This window comes from Notothenia rossii (genome assembly GCF_949606895.1).
Source record: "Notothenia rossii genome assembly, chromosome: 11".
Taxonomy (NCBI): Eukaryota; Metazoa; Chordata; class Actinopteri; order Perciformes; family Nototheniidae; genus Notothenia; species Notothenia rossii.
This window is the reverse complement of record NC_136910.1, coordinates 43,993,151-44,019,502: the sequence shown is the minus strand read 5'-3', so window position 1 is coordinate 44,019,502 and position 26,352 is coordinate 43,993,151. Positions and strand designations below refer to the sequence as shown.

The following is a 26,352-nucleotide window of genomic DNA, read 5'->3' as shown; positions in this document are numbered from 1 at the left end:
GAGTCACAAACTAATACTTTCATAGGACATGATTCAAAACATCAGGTACGACAGACGTGAACATAAATATAGTCCATGGCCATGACAATTAACAGGATGTAACTGAGTGGATTTGTGAAATAACAAATCTTCAGCTCAGGCCATAAAATCAATTCTACCATCTATAAATCTGAAGCAGGACTTGTGAAGAGCCTCATTGTGCTGGTCCATTTAAGTAGCTGCAGTCACATGACGCTCTGCTCTAATTGGAGATAATGCTGCCTCCTCAGAGACAGCTCCCATGATATTTGACACAAGCTGTATGTCTACTTTTGCAGCTCAAATGAGTCTCCCCAGACACTGTTGCCCTGGTTGTACTCTTCTTTAAACTTTTCATCTGTACTCATGATCTCTGAAAATAGCTTTTGGCAAATTAAATAAGGAGGATCAACTCAGAAAACCATACTAAAGTTAGTATCCGGAATTGTAGCGTATACTGTGCATCATTTATAAAAGAATGAATGTTAAGAACACAAATGAGTCTTTGTTGCTTTTGTTTCTTAGTGTAGGGCCTGCACTAGAAACATAAGTAATGTATCTCTTTATTTGTATATTGAATGCTGTGAATTATGATCTCTTTCTAAATATATTAAAATAATGTAAGCATCATTTCAATACGTTGGTCTTGATAAAGGACACAAAGGTCTGAGATTAAGGTTGCTGCTGCAAAAATATTGAATGTTCTGGCTTTGACTGCAGCCTGAATTAATGGCTGACTTACTTCAACTGTATAACACATAACATCTGATCAGCTCCACAACAGTCACGACCTAATTATGTATAACACATTAGGAAAGGTCTGGCATGCTGTAAAGCATTGTGTCAATGGCTGTTTGTCTTGTGTAAACGTGGAGGCCAAGCTCTTGATTTTTCCTTCAATCTACATTTGAATCCAAACCTATGGTTAAAAAAAGTGATAGGTATTTCGGGTATTGACCTAAATAAATAAATAAATAAATTAGGGTAAAATGATTGTGTTCTGGATTGGAACACCAGGTGATCCATTGCGATGTCTGAAATACCTTGCTGCTTCTGCAACCCTGCCCTACGCAACGTAAAATGGATTAAAAACATGGATGAAGAATTCAAACACATGTATACTTCTAGACATTTGAAGACCCCAAAGATTGAAATGTTGCTTGTGTGTTGGTTTGGCTGGTGTCGGTTTCATTTAACACTTTTCCAAAGAGGCCACAGTGATGCACTTTGAGACGAGAGTTGTGACTCAGTTATATAAATATAAACTTCACTTGTCTTGATTTTCATGGATATATACAGCTGCCATAAGGTGGTCCAGATATATCATGTTCCCTTCTAACTCCCTCTTAACCTCACTGTGATCCTGTCTAAATGGTTCAGTTACAAATAAAAAACTAGGCCATCTTAACTGTTGTACTCGGCATATTAGGTGTATTTGTAGAATAAAATGCAGTTTCATAAAATAACCCAAACAGAAAGTGGAAGTAAAGCCTCTGCTGTTATCAATTTCTGCACCTATTGTTCTTTCTTTGTCCAATCAAAAAAGGTCAGAGAAATTAGAATTATTGATTGCTCTATGGAGCTATTAACATTTGGAGACACCCTGTGATAAGCATGTCTTTGTATCCATCCATTACATATTAGGTTTACACAAAGTTGTTGTCTTTCTTTTAATTGACTTCTCTGAACCCAATGTCCTTCCCTGTCTTACATACATAAATCCATGACTTTTGGAGATATGGCTGGAGACACAATGGAGCCACCTGTCCTGTCACATACACTTGTTCCTTCTTACACTCTCTGCAGTTGACATAAGTACGGAAACACAAACACTCACAAAATCAAGCCACTTCAAATCAAGCCGCTGTGTCTGAACCGAGCTATAAAAAGAACAGTCAAATTAACAAACATGTGCATCTTCAAGACACGTTCTCATCATAATATTGATCACGTTGCCTACACTCTTTAAGCCTGCTTCGAGAGATATATAATAGAAACAGCCTAATGGGTCATGTGCTTGTGTTTATGTGCTTGTTTAAGTGCATGTGCAACACACATGTACACACAAGCGTATTCAAATACAGCTCAAAGTCATCAATGATTCAACACAATGTCTTTCATTGCCTCAATTAAGCAAGGAAACAAAACCAGCGCTAAAAGGCAGGGAGAGTGGGAAGCAGAGTAAGAGGGTGAATAGATGGAGGAGACAAAGTGAATAAGACAAGCAAAAGGGAGGAGGGGAGTCAGTGAATGGCAACAACACAGAAACGAGATGAGTAAATGGAAAAGGGCAGAGAGAAAGCAACGAAAACGGAGAGGAGAACTTGGAAAACGTCCATCTTGTCTGTCTTATGTCGATACAAAATGAACACCATTACTAGTCGCACAATGACCTAATGACCACCTCTACCAGGCCACATTTCAAACAGACACAACACATTCGTATACCCAGAATAATACATACATTGTGTAGTCTTAGAGGTGTTTTGTCGGTCTTGGTGGTCAAGGGTCAAACAGAAAAAGCCTGGATTCAGTTCACTGTGAAGATGTGATTTAATGCTTTGTTGGACAGCGAAGGCGATTGTTAGCGAGTGTTTGATGAGAGAAAACTACTGTTCATTGTGTTAGTGACGTGTGCAAGGCCATGAGGCAGCCATTATGGCAACTTACAATTTTCCACAACAAAATCAACAAGCCCTAATGAATTTAATTTTTTCACATTTTATACAATTGCATCCAGCAGGTTAACATGTGTGGTTCAAGGTTTAAAAAGTAAACAAGGGAATAGACCTAAAGCCTCTTAAGCTGTATATTAATACAAACAATACCTATAGATTATCAATACTTATTTGTAGCTCTGCTTTAAGCCTTTGGAGTCTTAAAATTTAAAGATTATTGAAGTCAAAAGTTACTTTATTTATCTCATTCTGTGACTTAATTATCTGCACAAATACATTAATGTAGTTGAGTGTGATCCTGCAGGAGTTTTTAAATAGAATTTGTAGAAATAAACAAGGTAAACCTTCCAATGACACTTGCCAAATGACCCATTTATGACTCATATTTGGTGTATCTGTGTCATCTAAGTGGTAGAAAAATAAACGTATCTCCCTGAAGTAATGAAGACTGACAAAAGTGACCAAAAAAGAAATTCTTATTCTGAAGGTCTAAACCTCTTAAGGTCAAATCATCTCATGAAGATAGAGCTACAGGAAAACACACGCACTCTTGGACAGTCACCCAGGGACAATTATGTGAACTCTCTCCCATGGTTACCATGGCAACGAGTGACCCATCCTAGGGGAGCAGCTGTGTTGTCCTGCGTTTCCCCAAAAGCTAAAGATGTACCTATGAACTCTGTCATCGTAGCTTACCTCAAACCCCTCCTGCTTCTCAATTTCACGGGGCCATCTTTCATCTTTATCTCTTTCCTTTCCCTCCTTTCTCTATTTAATTTCCTGTGTCCTGGATGTTTTTTAAGTAAGCTATTACATTAAAGATTGATCATTGATTGATTAAAGTCTTCCCTCGCTTCATTCTATTATTAATGGTTTAATGTCCGCACTATAACACTTGCCAAATTCAACTCCAAACTCAATTAATCCAGCAGAACTCAGTTAGACATGCTGTTAAATATACAAAACAAAAGGACAAAGCTTCTCTTCCTCTCTGTCTCCACTCGGTACAGTGGTTGATCTGCACGACAGCAAGTTGGCTGGCAGGATGTCCAAGTGATTTAACTCCGCCCAGTCAGTCTGAATTACTCTTGTTTACCCTGTTCTTTTGTTTTCTTTACTCACTGACTTAGATCATTGATTTCTTCAAAGGACAGTCTAGAAGACTTCCTGCCTACACAGCCAAGAGAGAACTCATTAAATGAAAATAGAGAACAAGAAACAGGAACAAAGTTGATCAAACCAGGAACTTTAACACCAGTTTTACTTTTATTTGCACACTGTAGTGACTGTTCAAATATATAATGATAACCCAGAAGATGGAAGTTACTTCAGATGGATCATCTAAGACCATTCCTATAGAGGAGGAGCTCACAATATATGAATAAGCGAAGAAAAGGAAATCAGAGGAAGAAGGAAAAATAAGGTGAAAAGAAATTATTGCAAGGACCCACAAGGTGTCTCTTCCTGCCGAATAGGTACATTACATGACATGTTACATTTGTTAGACGCTTTTATCCAAAGCGACTTACATACATTCAGTACTGTGGACAATCCCCACAGGAGCAATTTGAGGTGAAGTGTCTTGCCCAGGGACACAACGACATGCTGACTGCAGTGGGACTCGAACTTGCTATACCCTGACTCTATCCACTTAGCCACAGCCGTCCTTACAAAAGAAAGGCATTCTAAGAAAAATCAGCAATGTGTGTTACTTGGAAGCATGTTTTTGAGAAAAATACACACACACACACACACACACACACACACACACACACACACACACACACACACACACACACACACACACACACACACACACACACACACACACACACACACACACACACACACACACACACACACACACACACACACACACACACACACACACACACACACACACACACACACACACACACACACACACACACACACACACACACACACACACACACACACACACACACACACATTATTTCAATCACAGGTGATGTATTACAAAAGACTTGCATGTTCTGTCTAATTTGGAAGAGCTGTATTATGTTGATGAGGGTGTCAGGCCCAATTGATGTGTTAATCATCCTAATTGTTGCTTGTGTGTAAAAGACGAATGACGGGAAGGAAGTCCGCAGGTTTGAATGTGTTTCCCTGCGCGTATGTCCACCACAACTAAATATATATTAGGGATGTTTTGACATGTGCCTTCCAGAACAATCTGTGGTCTGAACATTAAGGAGACATTATTGCTTTGTGTAATAGCAATAACTCGTTAAGGGGCCAGACCATATTGATGATCAATCTTAGAATGACCTCATTACATGCACCACAGTGCACAGGCCTCTTTTGCCCTCGATTTCACTGAGACGAGCCATGAGGCGGTAATAGTCGTTTATCTGTCAGAGCCTTCAATTGTGATCAGGCCAAGAGGGAATGACAAAACAGAGCAGGACAAAAGGGAGCGGGGGGAAAAGTAAAAAAGGGTGTGTATATCAAAGGAAAAAAACAGGAGGATAACACTGGGAACATAAAAGTACCTCTTTTTTTTTTAAATCATGAACAATATCATTTCAGAAGACGACGACCTTAAGACTTAAAGTAAAATTATTGTAATCATACAATGGAAGTTCATCCCGCTATTCATTTAGAAATGCTGCAGGGTAGCAGGAATCATTTGTAAATCGGCAACTCTAATTGAAACAGAATAGCTTCCACTTGGCAGTGAGTCAACCTCAAAGACTGTAATTGATTAGCATAACAGTGTGCACTGCCACTCTTATTAAAACCTTTGGGAGAATCAAGAATCTAGAACAGACACAGTCCATCGCAGCGGGCGAAGGGGACATTTGGGGATTTTGATTTTGGGAGGGTGAACGTCACATCCAGAGATGCAAAGGCATTATTGATAGAAGCTGAGGCTCCAGAGAGAAAATGCCGTTGACGTAACTTGCCCCGTGACGGCAGGCAGCTGAAGACAATGTGACCACTGAATTAGACTGGAGAAGGCCGTTATAGAAAGAATGAAGAGAGATGTGTGAGCGAGTGCGTGTGAGTGCATGTGTGAGGGTAATTGCGAGTGAGTAAAAGGATAGTAAGAGAAAATGCATTTATCTTTTGTTTCTTTGCAGTCTTATTATTGCTGTGTGTGCGTGTGTGTGTGTGTGTGTGTGTGTGTGTGTGTGTGTGTGTGTGTGTGTGTGTGTGTGTGTGTGTGTGTGTGTGTGTGTGTGTGTGTGTGTGTGTGTGTGTGTGTGTGTGTGTGTGCGTGCGTGTGTGTGTGTGACAAAAGGGGGTATGTGTGACATTTCTTTCCAGGTTATTACCAATAACAAACATCTAATTTGTTCAAGCTGGGGCTAGATGGTGGATGTGTAACCGCATCAACTGCACTCAGTGTGTGTGTGTGTGCGTGCGTGCGTGTGTGTGTGTGCCTGCGTATGCAACTGACACTGTCTACTACCTGTCTTGCATTTTTAAAGTTAAGTCACATTCAAATTGTTCCATTAATAACTTGATAGCTCAGTGATTTAGTTAACTGCATAGAACTTTGTTTTAATCTCCTTTTTTTCTATACAATTATATTTATATTTTTCATTTTGCCTATTTAATTCACTGTCTTGATATCATAGTTGTGCTTTGGCAACATATGTCAAGTCTCACGCCAATAATGGCCATTTCATTGGATTATAGATTCTGAATGATTGAAGGGAGGACGTATGAGAGTATAGGTACATCTTCCCCTTCTGCCTCATCATTCACATTAAAACAAATCTAAAACACCATATATCTCTACATTACATGAACTCAAACACAAGCTCCCAGCGGCTCAAACAGAAAACGACACAAACTAGACAAATTCTCTCTCCCCTCCAAAGAGAAAACCCCACAATTCCTCTAATGAGGAAGAGAAAAGCAATTTTCCCCAGTGTGCTTCCTACTGTCCCTCTGTTTGCTCAGCTCTGTCTCTGACATGGTTTAGAGTCATTTTAATGGCTATCTCCCTACCACTCCTCTCTCTGCCTCCCTGTCTCTCACCCTATGACTCTCCAGCCATGTGGAGGACTACATCAATAAGTCCCTTGCAGAGAAACAATGCCCAAACAAAGAAAATAAATGCATCCTAAGGAGGATATAAATAACCTTATGTTGAGAAAATACTGTCCATAACTCTTGTTTATTAAGTGGGAGTCGATACTACGAGGCAATTGTATTAAAGAGAGCTATTAGGGAGGAAGGAAACATGAGAGCATGGATGGAGTAATAGAGAGAGAGTAATAATACAAAGACAGAAATTAAGAAAATAGAAAGAAAACAAACAGAAGAAGGTAGAAAGGGTTAAGTTAAATAAATCAAAGCAGCGCATGACACTGACACCCAACTCCTCATATGAGAGTGTCATAAAGATGCCTCGTGATAACCAAGCTTTTATTGCTTTTCCCTATCTTTTCAGCCATCTCTCCGTCTTGTATCTCTATAAGACTAAACCACTCCCTGCCCCCCAGCAGCAACAATATCAGCAACTCAAGCTAACCACATACACCAAAGCACCATCAAAATCTATTTGCATGAAACCTCTTCTTCTTAGATTAGCCACAACATAAGATGTGCTTTAAAGAAATAAAAGAGATGGTCCATAAAAACCTACCTGTCAAGAGGAAGCAGTCCCAGGTTACAATCCACTTAAGGCAGATACAGGCACTCCACACATCCCCATTAAAGTGGCTTACTTCCTCTGACAAACTGTTGTGTTGTGTTTGTGGCTGGGTAGCTGAGCTGGTGTGTGTGATTCTGTCAGTGTGGGCTAGGCCAACTGAACTGTGCGTTGAGAAAAAGAGAGGGAGTGAGCGAGGGAGGGAGGGAGGGAGGGAGAGAGAGAGAGAATGCCCAAGAGGCTAAGAAGGTAAACTCCCAAGCTGCACAAACAAGTGAGAAGGAAAGAGGGAAGGAGCGAGAGGGAGGAGATAGCGGTAATGCGAGGAGACGAATGAGCAGCGAGGGCTCAGGGAGAACATATGCATGCATGTGCGTGGGGCGTATGTCCACCCAACATACTAACTGGTCTCCATTATTGCAGATTTGTGTGCGTGTCTGTAAATATTGTCTGACATCTTTGTTCATTTGTGCCTGCACTACCGCCCTGCGTTTCTTTGTGAAGACATTAAGGCCCTGTGCCAGGTCCCACAGGATGCACAAAGCATACAATGGACACATATTCATTGTAAACACAGGCAGACATGCGTAGTTCAAGTTTAAACACACATGTTCCTGACACACAATGCAGCTATTAGGTCATAGGGTAAACATACAGCATATGTAACAGGAACCATGCTTGATTGTCAAAATCTTAAAGGAAACACTCACATTTGAAAGCATCATTTCGATATAATGTCTGTCAACACGCAGCACTAACACTTAGAGGTCATGTGTGTCAAATACCAACTGCCAATGTGGCAAATGTCCCTATACTTCCTGGTTTTGTTGCCACACATCAAAATGTCGTTCTATTTTCGGACATTTAAATCTGGAAGTTTTGAATTTTATAAGGAAGAAGCTCTCACCAATAGATTAAACCCAAGTACAATCGAGCAAGACAATCTACATTAGGATGCACATTTATAGGGCGTTGTTTGTTAAAGTATGTCAGTGGTGTGCCATTATTTTGTTATAGTTTTGGTCTAGGTCACAGTAGATTTACATTGTGTGACTATTTATAGATATCTTGGCACTCTGAAATTGATTAAGTCATAGCCTACCCCGATACCCTTGACTTGATGACAACAATGCACCATTTGTATTCAAACAATGCTTCAAAGGGAAGAGCATCATGAAGCCTGCACGAGGGCTGGAACATGTTAGTACAATTTGGTTTAAGACTAATGGCAATTTCTGACTCCAGCAGCATGGCTTTACCTTTTGTTCCATACAGACATTTAGTTTTCGAAAAAAAAAAAAAAGGCTGATAACACAACCAAACGTCTAAAGCAGGGGTGTCAAACTCAATTTCATCGCGGGCCACATTTGCAAAAAGGTTGCACTCAAAGGGCCGGTTGTAACTATATAAATATATAATATATATATAAAATAATGTATTATATTACATTATTGCCTCTGAATTGGATTATTATCGGATAGGATAATAACTTAGTAATTAACTACGTCTGAAAGCAGAAGTCCAGGGCAAATAATTGCAAGTCTCTTCAGTGTGCATGTCACAAAACGAGATGCATTGTGGGAAATGTAGTTTATGGGCAACCTGCTTCTGTAAAGTGGCATGTAACCGTTTAATAAACGTATTCTTTGCAAGCTCTTGCGGGGCCACATAAAATGAAGTTGCGGGTCGGATTTGGCCCCCGGGCCTTGAGTTTGAGAACCCTGGTCTAAAGCATCAGTGTTTCATGTTGCCTTTAAACAAGTAGCTGAATGTTAACTTTGGCTTTGTATCTAAATTTGTTTTTGTTTTTTTGTAAAAATGTACTTTGGACGAGGTTAAAAAGTTAAAATCGACTAAACTAAATCATGTTATCATTTGCCTACATATCCTGACACGATCCTAATTTGTGTCTAACGCTATTTTCTTTTGCAGATTGTGTGACAATTCAGTAAAATATAGTGGACATTTGTGGTGTGTCTCGTTAGCAAGCAAACATACCTGCTGTATCTGAAAGGCTAATTGAACCCCAATGATCTCTCTCACTATATTCTGTAACCTTTCTCACACTTAGAGCCTCTCAAAGCGACTCAGGAGAAACGTCTTTTATCTCCTCAGTGTGACTAGGAACATTTGACAATGAAAGCCAGGAGACACACACACACACCTGCTGTCTCTTTACACGGCTGCTCGAGTCAATGACTATCTGTCAATGACAGTCCCCTTCAAGAGGTAAATGTCCCACACAAAACAAGATAGTGTCATTAACAGCAGGTAACAGCTCGATAGTAATTACTGCGAGGGGAAAAAGGACAGAAACTCAAAAGTGTTTACACTGGTACTGAGTCAACATAAACAGCTGTAGAGCTCCTCCAATAATACGTTGTTCTACATAAATAAACAGTCTAAAATAAGGCAATCAGAGATAGTAAAGTGGTTTAGTTCCTTGTTTACTCCCTACCAACGAGCCATGATTCACCTGTCGCCATCATGCACCGCATTTTTTTAAATGTTAAAATATCCATGCAGAAGCAAAACCCTCCAACCAATCTAAAAACAAAAACTTGCTGCGCAGCGTGAAACATCTGATTATATAAATGAGTAATTTGACACAGAACAACAGTTGTAAACAAAGCAGGCAAATACAGCTACTTGCACACACCACCTGAATGCAGTAAAACTGACATTTACACCATATTTACAGTAATAACACACAAACAGAATAATCTCAACTATAGAAATCACCAGAAAAAGCTCTGACTTTGACCTTCACACCAGTAAAAAAATAAACAGACAACAATACATTACCTTAGACACAGGCATCTGAACGCGTAGTGCTTGCGTTAAAATGTGTTATTGTTGGTGTGTGTCCCAGGCACAGTTCATCCACACAAACACACACTGACAGAGCACATGTGCAGCGTGAACAGAGAGCGTCTGCTAATCCAATGTGAACATATGGGATTTCTTTCCTGTCCGTTTGTCTGGATATGTCAGTGCTTCTTTTCTCCTCCTTTTGTTTCTGAGAGTGTCTGTGTTGTTTCTGCAGTCCCAGCTTCTCCCCTGGCTCGGTAATAACGCGTGTGTTTCAAAAGAGAGGAGAGGGAGGGAGAGAAAGAGAGAGGGAGAGAAAGAGAGAGGGGAGAAAGACAGAAAGAAAGGGGGGGAAAAAGGGATTTGGTGAAGGAGGGGAAATGAAGACAGATGGAATCAGGAGATACAGAGGTGTGAGAGTGAGAGGAGGAATTATAAAAATGTGATGTATGAGAAACATAGAGGGAAAGATGGTTATGGAAAGATCAAATGCAAGTTAGTCTCTGGAGACCGAAGAAGTCGGGTCCTTCTCTCGCTCTTTCTCTCTATATGCTATTTTTAGAAGTTGCTCCGTTGCAAATCAAAGCACTGAATCAAGACCTATCAAAGAGCAGGATGTTAAGGGCCACGTCTTTCACACCTAATAAAAGGCACACAGGCAGGCACGCACACACACAGACACACACACACACACACACACACACACAGACACACAATGGCCATGTGTCTGCATCAGACCTGAGGGGAACTATGTAAAAGCTATTCATCACGCCGTATCTAATCATATCATGTGGTAATCAATTCTGGGCTTTTTCAAATGGCTATTTTTAAACCTCTTCAATGATAATGCCCATACCACTGTCATCCTTACAGTCTCTGGCTAAAGGTATTCTAAAAAGAAACATTTCTAGATGATGCTTAAAGTAATGATTGACATCATGGAAGTAGAATATCAACTTAAGGTGAACTAGATTTCAATGTTTCCATTGCTTTCCACATTTGACCCCTTTTTCTTGTTAATATGTGGTAGGATTCTTTACAGTTCTTATTACTGTCATTACAAACTTGTACTAATTGAAGATGCCAAATAGACTCCCGTCACTTGCAAATTAAACTGTTAACCCTGCTCCATTGCAGGCTCAGCGAAGTAAACGTAATGTTTTGGAGTATTGAATGTGCATAATTCAATTAGAGAGTGAATGGATTTTATAATGGGCTGTGCCTTATTAGGAATGAATCTGCCAGGTTCATATCTATCCTTGCTCCCGTGCCATTATGTAACACAGTTAAGAATAGTTAAAGGTGAACTAAAATAAAGCCCAACAGCACTCCATCAAAGGGAAATCATTAATGTTTGAAGAGAGAGAAGGGAATTAATCCTACACTACAGGCTACAATGAATAACATCCAGGGAGAGTGTGTGTGTGTGTGTGTGTGTGTGTGTGTGTGTGTGTGTGTGTGTGTGTGTGTGTGTGTGTGTGTGTGTGTGTGTGTGTGTGTGTGTGTGTGTGGCCTAGCATTACTATAATTGTGGGGACCTAAATCTGTTTACACAGTCACGTGTGGGGACTCGCCTCCCTTATGGGGACAAAATGGAGGTCCCCATAAGGGGAATCAATTAATGTTAGGGTGAAGACTTGGTTGGGTTTAGGGTTAAGGTAAGGTTAAGGGTTAGGGTTAGGCATGTGTTGGTTATGGTTAAGGTTAGGATAAGTCTCCAGGAAATGCATTTAAGTCAATGCAATGCCCCCTGTAGTGATGTATACATGGTATGTGTGCGTGCGTGCGTGCGTGCGTGTGTGTGTGAGATAGAAGCAAATCAATGCAATGATAAAGATATTGATTGTTCAACTTCTAATAATCTGGATGCAACAACTATAGTATCCAGATTATTTTGAAGTAGAATAAGAACATTGAACCACAAAAAACATATTTCCAGGTAGTTTGCTAAAGACCTTATTTCAGCAAAAAAAAAAGGGAGCTTGAGATAGTTCTGAAACTTAAATACTAAAGAACTAGAGACGTACTGTAGCAGTAAGTGGCAGACATCTCATAAAATACACTGGAGTTAAAAAGTTATAACCTCACTATAGTAACTCTTGCTTCTTCGTGTGTGCTCAGTTCGAACCAGTTCTAAATGTGGATGTCACAGTTCGAAACACAACACATTTCAAAAATAGCACACACTGTTTGTGTAGTGTGTGTGTGTGTGTGTGTGTGTGAAGAAGACGTACAGAGATGACAAATGGAATTCATCCATGCCTAATTCGAGACAATGAAGGGGAAAGCATGTGTCTTTTGCAGAGAAACAAAGAGAGCGAGAGAAATGTTAATCATGTGAACATAACAGATGCTGCTCATATTTGACCTCAAATATAGATCATTTATTTACGACCTTGGTTTCAGACTGCACATTTAAACAAAGTGGTAATCTTGCAAGAAGGGTACCAAGAACGAGCCTCTCACTGCTCACTACTATCCTCACATATTCCTTTACAACAAACTCCCTACTGTTGTGACTTTCTTTAACACGCTAATACTGAGAACCTACGACTGTAACTGCTGCTGTCTCAACAAACTGTCCTTCATCATACATTCACTCCAAAAGTGCTTCCTATATTAGTCTGCAAAAAACCTCTCACCCTAGGCTCATTGTATAGTATACACCATACAGTAGTATACACCTTTAAGTATATCTCAGTGAAGTACACTTGGGCTAATACTATCTGTATTCTTGTAATCAGACTAGTTTAAAGGTCTCCTATTACGCTACTTTTAGGTATATACTATGGGTCTCAGATATATGCAAATATATTAAAAAAACATGTCTATGATGTGTTTTGCTCAAAATGTGATTTTACCAAACAGATCATGCAGGACAGGTCCCCTTTAACACATATTCTGACTAAATTGGCCCATTGTTTAGTTGATAGAAGTGTACTTCAAAGTATTCCTTCATTGTACTTGTATACTACAGAACTACTTTATGATACTGTGTCTATTTAGACTTGACATAGTTAAAACAACTTTTGCTTTTATTATTTTTCCTAATATCTACTCTGCTTACAATAGTTGTTGGATTTATATACAATGAATTCCTTCTCTGAGGGAACACCTGATACCTTTTATTGTAAATACACATGTTCACTCACCCAGTTAGAGACCATGTATGGGAAAACATTCTCAAGGGACCTTTGACCATTGACAAACAGTGGTGATGTCGATGACAAAAGCAAAGATAAAAGAGACCCGCGGGGTGTCTCAGACGTCAATTGGCACTTGTAGCACGCGCAGAATGCGTCACACAGACTGAAGAAGCAGTCAAGGTGCATTAGCCGGAATGAGACTATCAAGGGAAGCAAATGTGGTAAACCTGCAGCTATTCTGAAGACTTGACATGCACATTCTGCCAAGTTGGCATGTGTCAAGACCCTGCTGGTGTGTGGCCCTTCAACAATTTTAGAGACAAAATGGGGAGGAAATGAATTATTCAGTTTTCTGATGAATTCTGAGGGGGAGCAATTGGCTTTGTTATTTTGTGTTGCTGCTTGAGATTCAGTGTGCGCTCGTAGTGAGATGTTCTGCTCCAAAGATGCATATTCACTGAGACTTCCTTTCGGTCCAGAGCTTCTTGTTCATTGATCGAGTTAGCCCGCGGTGGAGAGATGGGTAGAAGACAGGGGAGAAGAGAGCCCACCACTTTCAGCACTTACGGTAAGACAGAGAGGGATTGATAGAGGGTCCTTGTTGTTGTATTGCGTCACTGCTTCTTCCAACATAAATCCTGTATTATAACCACGTCAGCCTCTTAAACATGTTCTCATCAATGTGAAAGGAGTAAGCAAGAGAAAGGGAACAGAACAAGCTGCCTCTAAACCTCAACAACCTCAACATACGCACTTCGTTCATTAGCAGCTGCAGCAGCCTTCTTTTTCACCCCCATGTATAAGATGTATGCAACTTGCAGATAGTTTGATTTTGTCTTCTGGCTCGGAGAAGGAGTGCCAGCATTGCTCATCAAATGCTTACTGTGTGTGATGAAGTGCAGCTGTCATTTTCAAAATGGCCAGTTCTGCCTTAATTCTCATTTGAGGGCATGTGTGTGTCTGCAGCTGAACACATTTATTTTTTCAGCAGGTTAGTGGCTAATGCTGCCCAGACAAGAATGTACCGGAAGCTTTCTAAGGAAAGAGCTCACAGGCTTATAATGGCTGTGGGGTACCACACCACAAGGTTAAGTGTTTCTGTACACGAGTAAAAAAAAAACAAATAAAAAGGGTTTAAAGACTTGTTATAAATCATGAGTTTGTAGACTGCATTGGTTTGCTGATTTAGCATGCCACAACATTATTTTTTAAAGATCTCATGACCATTACAAATGTTTTCAAATGTGCGGCTTTTACTTTGAAGGGAAAACACATTAAATGTAGAATCACATGAGTTTGCCCCACACTCTGCACCACCTCTGTAAAGCATGTGATGTCCCAGTGTGAAATGTTGAATTAAATGTGTTTACTGTAATCAGTTTATTAGAGCAATGCTGCAGTTTATATAATACTGTAAATAATATTCTGATCAACGTTTAAATAAGCATGACGTGCAAATTGACTGAGAAGATTGAAAATATATTTTGTTTTAGATGTGATGACTTTATTTACATAATTTACAAAGTCTCATTGTACGACAGCTGCCTCTGCGTCTTTGTGAAGGTCTATGTCCTCAGTTATAACACCCAACCTTGTAATATCCTTGTTATGACTCTTACATCCCTTTGGCAGACTCCTGGTCAAGTTATGCACCACTTTTCTGCCATATATATTTTGTGGCATCTGCAGCTTCATGTCAGATTATTCTGTCTTTATTTTGGTCCCGCTGGGGGTCTGACTGAGCAAAACAACCGGAGTCAGCATCAATTATTCAAATTGGAGTTAATCATCATACACATTTTCCTCAAATACTCTGTTCAACATATGAAAGCTTTAGCGCAAGTTCAATAAGGAAGACCTAACAATGAGTCACTTACACGTCACTCTATTGTTCTCTCCCCCCTCATTAAATGCGTGGGCGTCACCCCTCAGCAGCCAATTGCTGCACATGTTAAATTCCTTAAATGCCTGCTCTTCCTTCCTGTCAGTTGTCATTTCAGGTGACCACACGCAACAGCAGCAGGGCTTCGTCCCAGCTCCAGGTATATATTCATCAGCTCCGCAGTCTCGCGGATTAAGCTACAGGCCGCGTTCCCCAGTTGGCTAGCGGTTCTAGCCGGCCACCCCGCAAACCCGGACGCGGGAGGAAAGGACAAGGATCTCGGGCTCAACGGAAGTTCCTCCGGCTTAATGGAAATGGGCTACTTCACGCAAACAATCGACGCACGCCTTCAGTCTCTCGAGAGGGCATCACTGGCATCAGGGCCGCTCTAATGCGGCGCTTCCGGCCTTCACGCGGAACGGGCCCTCATCGCTTGCAAAGCTTCACCCATTTCCGGCTTCAACCACAACCCCTCTTGCAGGCAGGCAGGGCTTAAGCTACATCTCATCGAAACTACTTCTCCTCCCGGCTCAGTAGCCAGTCATAGGCGGCTAGCAGGCTCATTGCAAAGCCCAGGCTCTCGCCTCTTTTCTCTGCGCCTCACCCCTAAAACAGGCGTCAGGGTATCGCTGGCAAGAGGCAGTTTGCAACACATTCACGAGATGTTCGTTATATGCATCGCTGCCTTTAGTTCAGGGTTAAGGAGATTTCCAGGCAGCGTCGGGTGTAACGGGTTACAGCATGGAGTTATGCAGTTCGGGTAACTACTACCAGTCACAATGCTCAGTAAGTACCGCAGTTTCAAGCTTCAACACAGTCACGGATGCTGCCCATCCGTTGGTTTTGGGGGGTTTCTTTCAGGGAGAATGAGAAGTTCACGTAAGATGATAGAAGACAGTCTTAATCACCCAATCAAGCATATCAGCATCTATGTCTCACCGTGGCGTAATTAAACTGCTAATTAAGCTAGCCCTATATCACGGGTCGTGTTTCAGTATTTACCTAAGCGTACATTATTGTATGCTGCGCATATTGCACCTCAATTATATATTTGGTTTCATGCTCACATGGCTTATGATAAGCCAGGGTACGATATTCATGCATTATTGTACTCAAGCTAACGGCTGCATTTCACTGTCGACATCTCCCTCTTAGCCCGGACATCGGCTTGTGCCGGCATCCAAGATCTCTCCAGTTTACCTATGGTAAACATGCATATAACTGGTGGTGGTGTCTTAAGAGCATTTCAGGGCTCGTTCAGGATAGGTGCAGCAAACCTGCCGCAATCAAGGTATTTCTTCCTTTTCCCGACAACAACTGGACGGCGGTCCTCCTCTGCCTTCACATCCTACACTCGCCCGGACATCAGCGCGGTGCTGGCCATCCAACGATCTCTCAGACCCTAACTATGGTATTTATGCATATAACTGGTGGTGGTTCATAACACGTTTACACGTATAAATGTTTCATTATGGTATCGGATTTCAAAATGCATCCCTGTCCTAGTCCGTGGGCTCCCGACCACAGGGAATAATGTCTCGTCTCACGTTGCATCTACATGTCACGGGCTACATTCTCCTGCACGCAGGTATCTAATCCCAGGCCTGTGCTCAAATGTGTCTGTGTAAAATGCATACCCTGCGACGTTAGGTTGTGGACTTTGTGTCTGCGCGGACTGTGTGTCCCCGTAGACTTCGGTCTGTGTTCAAATGTTCCTGTGTAAAAAAAAATGTATACCCTGCGACGTCAGGTCGTAAGAAGAAGAGAGGAAAAGAGAAGAGAGAGTAAAAGAGAGAAAAAGAGAAGAAGAAGGGACCGTGTGTCCCCGTAGACTTCGGTCTTGTGGACTGCGGGTCCCCGTAGACTTCGGTCTCGTGGACTGTGGGCCACCGTAAACTTCGGTTTCTGTTAAAAAAACAAGATCCCTGCTTCGGCAGGACGTTCGACCTTCGTGGCGGCGTAATCAAGCCCTGCTAGCCAGGCGACCCTCAGGTCGTTTTCAGATAAGACCGGCACTGATTTCGGCCGTCAGAGTCTCAGCATGACCCGTAAGCTCCGGCAGTGATTCCGGCCTCCTGCCGCATACATATGTTAATCTATTATTTCATCCCCAGATCACCGCAGTCACCCTACAAGGTAAGAAACTCAGTTCATCTCAGTATTCTATACTTCACTGGTTTTGGGGATTCCATCGGAGCGGTTCTTTCCCTCCTGAATGATTATCCTGCAAACCGGGGCCTAATCGCCAAACACCATTCCATTCTCCTGTTGTATTATCATGGCAATCACTTCATTCATACGACGTGTAACGGTAAATATGTATTCCATAAATCACGTCTCTCCGGGTTGAATTACCGACTTTAAATTAAGCTCCATACTAACGACAAAATGGCAACTTTTTGCCCGACTCCAAGAATCTTCGAGTGAAAAGGGCTCATATCCAAAAAAAAAATCTCCAAAGGGAAGCATTTAAAGCGATCACAGAGTGGAGGCACCGAGGCACACTGTGACGGAGTAACCCCATTTGTTGGAGAAACATGAATGAAAGAAGCAACGTGGCTCTGTAAGATGTTTGTTTCCCTTTGGAGTGGATTCTGCTCTTTCAGCACACTTGAACATTACTCTTGAGTAAAGTGCATGCTTCAGCTAAGTTTGGATTTACTGGACTTTGTGCATGAGAGGACAAATGCAGTTTGCAACACAAGGGAGTATGTTCTGGTGGAGGCTTAGCAGTAACAATGGGGCACAAATTAAGTTATTTTAGCACCACCAAAGGAATATGACTCCATGTCCAATTATTGGAACATTCTCCGAAATGTTTTGAACTTGAACTATTTACATTTTATAATAGTGACTGTGAAGAGAGGTTAAATCAAAGCACACATTTGAATAATTATTTAATGCATTGTGGCAGACTAATAATCGTGTTTGTTGTCATTTTGATATTCACTCTTCTTAAATGTATATATCCAATGCATGTACAATCTCTAAAAAAAGATTGACCCAGATATACAATTACATAAAATAAACTTCCTAAATAAATTACACAAAACACAATTTTTTAAGTTCCCATTCATCAGATATATGCAACTACAAAGGCATCTCCTGCTGATTTACATATAATTAAACACAGTTGACTGAATACAAAATATTTGCCTCAAAGGTATTCTGGAGAAATGCAATCAAAAGTGAACTAATTTGTCAAGATGTAAAATGTTATGATTAAACATGTATTATTTTTGCCTTCAGGGGTTCAGATTTCCCTTTAATAAGAGTTCACAGTAAAAGGTTGTAATGACTGCACAAAGAAAGTGTACAGGAATATCTCCACAGGGCAGGACAAGCATGCAATGCACACTTGAATGTAACATTTATTTGCGATAGCACTATCAGTGTCTGAATCGATTGTCCATCCTACGCGGGCATTTTAAGGTGTTTATTTTTGAATAAAATAAAACTTGGGTTATCGTATAAAACTGCAACTGACTATTTGTTTTGAGCTGTGGTGGCTAGCTTAACAATACATAGGATGTGTTTGTTTTTTATTAGGCAAAAATGTTGTTTCAGAGCAGGTAGGCACAGGTCCCTCCTCCTATGAGACTGACTGGGTTTTACCAGAGAAAACAGGTAACGCTTTGATAAGCATAATTAGCTACAAAGGCTTTGAAAGACGAGGCAATGATATATCCTTCATGAATGATTGAACTTGTTAAAAACTAATGAAAATTGGAAAAGCAATCAATCATGGCAGTTTCTTTTACCATGTTTATACCGATCAATTTAGCGGTTCTGTCAAAACAGTCCAAGTCAATGGAATTGACTTTCGTGACAGAGCATGCTTTCCAAGCTGTTTAGTTATTGAATGTATTGACCACAGCAATATGTGTAAATGTGATAATTCGGTCAGCCCGTCACACCTTATTCACACATGCTCAAAGGAGGAAACAGGCAAGGAAAGCAATTTGTACAAAGCCGCTGTGGTATAACTTATGTCTCTTGTTTGTCAGGGTGTACCAACAAGTCAGTCAAGTCGCTTCAGCTGATTCAAAATGCTGCAGCTCGTGTATTAACCAGAGTTAGGAAAAGGGGATAAGACCTGGCTGCCTTACACCGGCTCCCTATAGAACACAGGATAGAATTTAAAATTCTTCTTCTCGCCTACAAAGCCCTTAATGGGCAGGCGCCATCTTACCTTAAAGAACTCATTATACCCTACTGTCCTAATAGGGCATTGCGTTCCAAGAATGCAGGGTTGTTGGTTGTTCCTAGAGTCTCTAAAATTACAATGGGAGCCAGAGCCTTTTCTTATCAAGCTCCACTTTTGTGGAATCAGCTTCCAGTTGGTGTTCGGACGGCAGACACCCTATCAGTTTTTAAGAGTGCACTTAAGACCTTCCTTTTTGATAAAGCTTATAGTTAGGGCTGATTAGATTCAGCCCCTAGTTTTGCTGATATAGGCTTAGTTTGTCGGGGGACATCTTACTTCTTCCTTCTCTCTGTCTATACCTGTGTACTCTCATGTTCCGATTAACCCAGCTTCCCCAAATTTCTTTCTTTTTGGTGTCTATATACGCCGGGATCCGGAGTCATGGATGATCCTGCGGTCCTGTGTCATGGATCGCGAATCCTTGATCTTGAGTCGTGGCTGTGGTCCTGGATCATGAGTCCTGGATGGATATCCTCGTGGATTCATCTTCCTATTATACAAACATGCATTTCCAAACATTTGGACTACCTATGTTGCAAATGTATTATCTTTTCAATTTACACACGGCATCTATTGCACATCTGTCCGTCCTGGGAGAGGGATCCCTCCTCTGTTGCTCTCCCTGAGGTTTCTCCCATTTTTCCCTTTAAACTGTGGGTTTTCTCCGGAAGTTTTTCCTTGTACGATGTACAAACTGTGAAGTCCACTGAGACAAATGTAACATTTGTGATATTGGGCTATATAAATATACATTGATTGATTGTTTGTATGAATGTTTAAATATGTTGATTTCTTTGGCACAATTCACCCTTAAAATGTTGGAGAATATTCAACTACAGGCCAAGTTCTTCGTCGTTTACACTTGAATCTTTTGGGGTAAACCATATGTCAAAAATACACACACATAAACATGAACACAAATGAATAGGCGTTCATGTAGAAAGAGAGGCATTATAGACTGTTAACTAGTCTCTCACTCTTACTCTCTTTCATGTGCTGATGAAACAAACCCCTAATGAGCAACATGTGTGACATCTCAACTCAAAGCTATTTATCCCTTCTAACCTTTCAGCGAAATTAACTGGGTTGCACTGCTTTGAAATGTAAGACGTCACTGCTAAAATATATTCATTAAATACCCATATTTTATATTACAGCTTCAGATCTTAAACTATAAAACTACCTTTTTTCCACATTCTATTTTGTCCAAAGTTTGTCAGATCGAAAATCGCCAGCACCAAAAATGTCACCAAAAAGACATTTCCTTGACAGGAAAATACAAATATTTTTGAAAAGATTGTCCTGCTCAGTTATAGGAATGCTTGAATGACCAAATGCCCCACAAGAATTTCATTCACCGCTCTGCAGCAGTCAGCCACTTAACGAGGGCACTCGAGTGAGCCCACAGAGCACTTACAGATCAGTTACAGTGAACCCTAACAGCACCATGCACCACTACTGCTGAAAACTTCACATTCTGCACATGGTTGGATTCAAATAAACATTACTTATTCCAAAAGTGTGAATCCTTAGAAAGAACAAGCTACTGAAGTCTGTATTTTGACGTGAAAGGTGTGGCAGATAGTGACAAACCCACAGAGAATCATCCAATACTTGGAAGTTCCAAGTTGGTGTTTTTGGTTGCAACAGGCAGCTGTTTTCAGCTAAAAAGATTAAATACATATGTATGTCTAGAGCCATTAGCAGCTACACAGCCAGATATTGTCATCAGGGGTTGCCAAAGACAAAAAAGAAAATGGCTTAAAGGTTTGTCAGGTGGACTGACGCATGACTAAACTTCAATGCAGATGGTGCTACAATCTGTATATGCTGGACCCAAGGCAGTTCAGATCAGTGGTCTATTCCACCTCAACTCTAGTGTTGAACACGGAGTCCCCCAGGGCTGTGTGCTCAGCCCCCTCCTGTTCACGCTGTACACCAACAACAACCCCTGGACATGAAGAGAACTCTGTTTTGAAGGTTGCGGTTGTCACTACCATGTTCAGCCACATTACAAAAATAGATGAGATTATACATACACAGGAAATTAACAATCTTGCAGAGTGGTGGTCAGAAAACAACCTATTGCTATCATTAGCAAAACCAATGAGTTTATTTCTGTTTTTTCTACATTAATGGAACTGAGAAAGAGCAAGTAAAGCTCCTGGGAATGGGCATTAGAAATGACCTGTCATGCTTATATCTCATCTCCATCCTGGTGAAAATAGCTCAAAAACATTTATTTAAAAACTGCAGCACTTACTTAACCCCAGCTTAGTACTGCTTTGTACTGTGAGATGGAAGCTGAACATAAAAACAGACATGTCAATGAGAAGACAAAAAAGAGAAGGTTTTCCTTCCTAAAATCACAGTGAAAAACTTGAGAGTTTTTATCCAAGTTTCTTTTCCTCAGGATGACCACAATAAATACAATTCATGAGGCAAAGTTATATTAAAATACACAAAGCGCTTGAAAACCTCCCTCTTTTGGCATTACTGAACAGAGCAAAAAAATGATTAAATGCAGTGAGTTGACACTTAAATCCAGCCAGATAAAAGGCAGCATTAAACTTGGCAAAAGAAATGTGAGAGCTAAGTGGAAAATCACAATGGTGGTAATATGAGCTGCAGGAAAGCGAGTGTGATGCTTGGAAGAGTATGGTGCTCCGAAGGTATCCGGGATGGGGGAATGCACATATATACGAATTTCCATGTGTTCATGTGTTTAGTTATTTATCTTTGTCCTCAAATAAAATTGGAAATGTTCCTAGATGTGTGTGTTCATGTGGCATACCTCATCAAAATGTTGAAAGGAAGCCTCCCTCCTGTGAAGCTGGAGCTGCTTGTCAATGTTGTCCTTCAGGCACTGACACACACGGCGCTTCTGGTCTGCTGAATATACTTCCAGGCTGAGCAGGCAGTCACACTTCTGAGAGAGAGAGAGAGAGAGAGAGAGAGAGGAAGAGGCAGAGGAGGAAGAGGGGTGGAGGAAGAGACGTCAGGCAATTAGGCATGTACTGTCAGAGAAGCAGAGAAGAAGTAGCCTAACCCTTCAAAAAAGTAAAGCATGAGCGCACAAAGTACAGGAAGATTACACTAGCAAGTATGAATGAAAAAGAATGAATGAGCCCTCAAGGTAAAGCAACGTGCGTGTGTGCGTGTGCGTGTGCGTGTGTGTGTGTGCAAGTGAGCTTAGTAAGTGCTAGACAATAGAAAAGTGAGTAACAGATGTAAGTACAGTTTCAGAGGTGATGCAATGTGTGTGTATGTGCCAGCTTTTGAAGTTAGTGTCATTATATGCACGTTTCATCTCAGACTTGTATTTTTGCACATTCAGATGTCATCTGAACTTAGTTTACATGTCACCTTGAACTGTAAAGCTGCACAGGCGTCTGGCTAACAAAAATGCCAGCATTAGTGAAATTAGATAATGGCTAGTATCCACTTCAGGCAGAATTTGATATGCTGACGAAATGATTATGTGTCCAATGGCACTATGGCACTCCTAAAAGAGTACAAATCAATACACCCGTGCTGGGAAATACAAGATAATAAATATTTAACAAGCAGCAGTGTAGTTTGAGTTGGCACATCTTTTCACTTAAAAAGGACATAAATACCCCTCGGCTGACTGTCCACGACATTCAGAATCTTTGTTTGAGCTCACTGATGTATAGATTAAATCTCTACTCACTTAATGGCCCCATTTGCTTTTTGGTCATGATCCCAGCAACGCACTTTCGATAAATGACAGATCGTATTAATTTTTTTTATGTAATTTACAAAAATCATCCATCCTAATTTGGATTCTGAGAGGACCTCTTAAAAAGTGTAAAAGGTCCAGTGTGTAGGATGTATGGGCATCAAGCGGTGAAATTGCAGATTGCAACCAAATAAATATATGTTGCTCATTCCTCACTTTCCAAACATGTAGAACATATTGTGGCTTTCAGGTAACATAAAACATACTAAATGACTCTGTAGAAGAGGACCTGCTTTGTATAGTGAAAGGAAAGGCATTGATTCTTAGTTTCAGGTGATCATACACTAAACAAAACATGATATTGCATTTTTGCAAATAAATCCCCTTTAACCCTGCACAACCAAGTTAATGGGAGTACAATGTCTAGGACAGTGGTTCCCAACTGGTGTGCCGCGGCACACTGGGGTGCCGCGAGCACTGTCCAAGTGTGCCGCAAAAAAACGTATTTTTATGTTCCACATTTTTTTCTCACTTAATAAACTTCACTTCATATACACTTTATTTTATTACATGTACAATGGAGTTCATAAGCTAATAAAACATATATTGCTCAGATTTAGAAATATTAAACAGCTTAAATTCTCATGATTTACGTCAGCCGTCATTGTTTACGGTGTGCAGAGCAGCTTTTTATCCTCGCGCCAAATAATTTCAAGATGGATCGTTACGTAGTGACAATAAATAAAGAAGCACCCCAGCCCTCAACAACACAGGCAGGGATGACAGAACATGATGGAACAGCAGTGCAAAAGAAGTCTAAAATAACATTAATATCAGCCACAAGTTTAAACAGCAGAGCTCAGGATGAACTCGCAGAGTTATCTATGGACCGCTCCCTGAAACTGAAGCACGGGGAACTACAGCTGTGTCCCAATTCAGAGCCTCCTGAGGACCTAGCCTCGCAGTCCCTGGAGGACCCAGCTTGGGTCCTCCGCGGACTGCGAAATGAGACGGTCTACGGAGCATGTCCTTGTACGTCACCGGCAGTTACCCCTACATTTTGCCGCCCCCGTCACCTAGCAACCAGCTGCAGTCACAAGTGCCGGTCATCATTTCTGACACTAGGCAAAATATTTTCAAACTGTTTTCAAACTGTTTTCAAACTGTTTTCAAAACTGTTTTCAAAACTGTTCAATATGGAGTCAGATCTAGCTGTACTTATTTTGGTGTTATGTTTAAATTATTTTCCCGAGGTCGCAACAGCCTCCCGTGAAGAGGGCTTCATTCTCCCCGCGCATCTGGATAAATTGCGCAGTCTGCTCCTTGCTCCCTATCAAAAAAAAAATTGTTGCAGTAAGATTTGTATAACAAAAGCAGTTAAATAAATAAATTAGCTTTATAATGAATCCCAACAATATGAAAACCAAACAGGGTTTAGAAATATTTTCACTTCATATTATTTTATGTATGTAATATAAAGAAGACATCTCCAATTGCTCGTATATTTAAATACACAAATTAAATAGGTTTACTTTTCTTTCATGTCGTTTACTATTTGGGTGAGTACATTTAAAAACGAATCCAGCTGAAACCGTTGTAGCCGTTGATGGGGCGTTACAAGCCATATATTTTTTTTAAAACTCATTCGTCACCTTCACCCGTTGCATTCTGGGATATGGTAGACCGCGGAGTGTACAGATGTATCCTCTAAATCTGGGGAAAGAGGGCTGCATTTGCGGGCCGCATTCGGAGGAGTCTTGTCTTTTTTTTTTATTGGGACAGCCTTTGTTTGGCGGAAGTGACGTATGCGGTCTCCGAATGCATCCTCAGGAGGATGCGGCCGCTGAATTGGGACACAGCTTGTGTCTGGATATATTTTGGCTGCTTGTGGGACACGAGTATCCATCCCTCTCAGAGAGTGCCATCAAGGTGCTTTTACAGTTTCCAACCTCCTACTTGTGCGAGCTGGCGTTTTCCTCACTCGCATATGTCAAAAACAAGACCCGGACCCGGCTGTCAGTGGAGCAGGACCTCCGCGTTGCGCTGTCCACTATCCCCCCACGCATCAAGAGACTCTGCTCACAAAAGCAGGCACAAGTGTCGCCCTAGCACCGTGTAACGGTCTGAGAAATGTTTATGTTTGGATGTTAATTGGTGTGCCTTTCTTATAAATGTATGATTTATGATTTTGTCAATCAGTATTATCTGGATAGCGAAATGCAGAATGTTTCATATTTGGGATGTGGTTGATGAGTCACATGGCCACAGTCAGGTCAGAGAGCATTGTTTCATCCCTCCAATTCTATTAAGTTATTATTTAATCTAAGTGATCATAGGCCTGCCTCTTTTGAAATCCAAATGTAAAATAATAACTGTATTGATATGTATTCGTGTTTTTACACAGGTAGGCCTACTATTTTCAGCCAAAACAAAAGAGCTTACTTAGTAGGCCTTTTTATAATATTGAATTCATCATAGAAATGGTGTTGACATTTTTTGTCTGGTTCTTGTTATTATGTGTGAATACATTATTTGTTCTATAAAATGTTCTATTCAATTAAATACACATTTGAAAACAAATTTATGGTGTATTTATGGTTTTTAGTTTAAGCTCTGAAGTGTTTTTTTTTTTTAAATCTACAAAAAGTTGGGGTGCCTTGGGGTCGAGAAATATTTTCAGGGGTGCCTTGGTAAAAAAAAGGTTGGGAACCACTGGTCTAGGATATGAACATTGGTTTGAGCGGCTTCGCAACTTAAGTTTATTGAATGGAACCAATGCAAGGATGACATGTTGTTAAAAAGTTCTTATTAGTCTTTCATTCAGTTCAAAAAGGAACATTTACATCCCTTTCTATTGGCTGCACTGTTTGGATCTCTTGCCGCAAATGTTCTTAATGGGCACATGTTTAGTTAGCCTCACGTTCATTAGACTATTTCATACTCTTTTACAATGGCCACATAGCACTATTTGGGCTTTGGTGAGAATTCTGAATGGAGTAAACGCCTCCATGTTCTATTTCCCCACACACAGACTCATAAATCAGTGCACACAGGTACAGCACGTTTTATAAATGACAATCCCTGGCTATATGCCAGGATCAAATTCAGTAATTAGATTTTCTATTGAAACACAAAACTTATGGCTCTCAGGGTACCAACCAGTCATTCATGCACTCATACACCAATACACACTCACATCAGCTCCTCTTACACCTCAGCTGGCATATTGACTTGAATAGTTTTCATTATTCTTACTTTT

At 40.7% G+C, this 26,352-nt stretch overlaps 1 protein-coding gene across 13 annotated transcripts in view; it reads right to left on the bottom strand.

Annotated features, from left to right (window-relative positions):
- Positions 1-26,352, bottom strand: part of rgs3a (regulator of G protein signaling 3a) — a 141,882-nt gene that overhangs the window by 38,533 nt on the left and 76,997 nt on the right. For 11 of the 13 annotated variants that reach the window (XM_079658726.1, XM_079658730.1, XM_079658718.1 and 8 more), the window contains one exon: positions 22,185-22,319. In XM_079658726.1, coding sequence (XP_079514852.1) covers positions 22,185-22,319 — 135 coding nt within the window. Of the gene's footprint in view, positions 1-7,338; positions 7,497-10,149; positions 10,300-22,184; positions 22,320-26,352 lie in introns of those variants that run through there. The other 2 variants (XM_079658721.1, XM_079658722.1) reach the window with 2 other exon arrangements.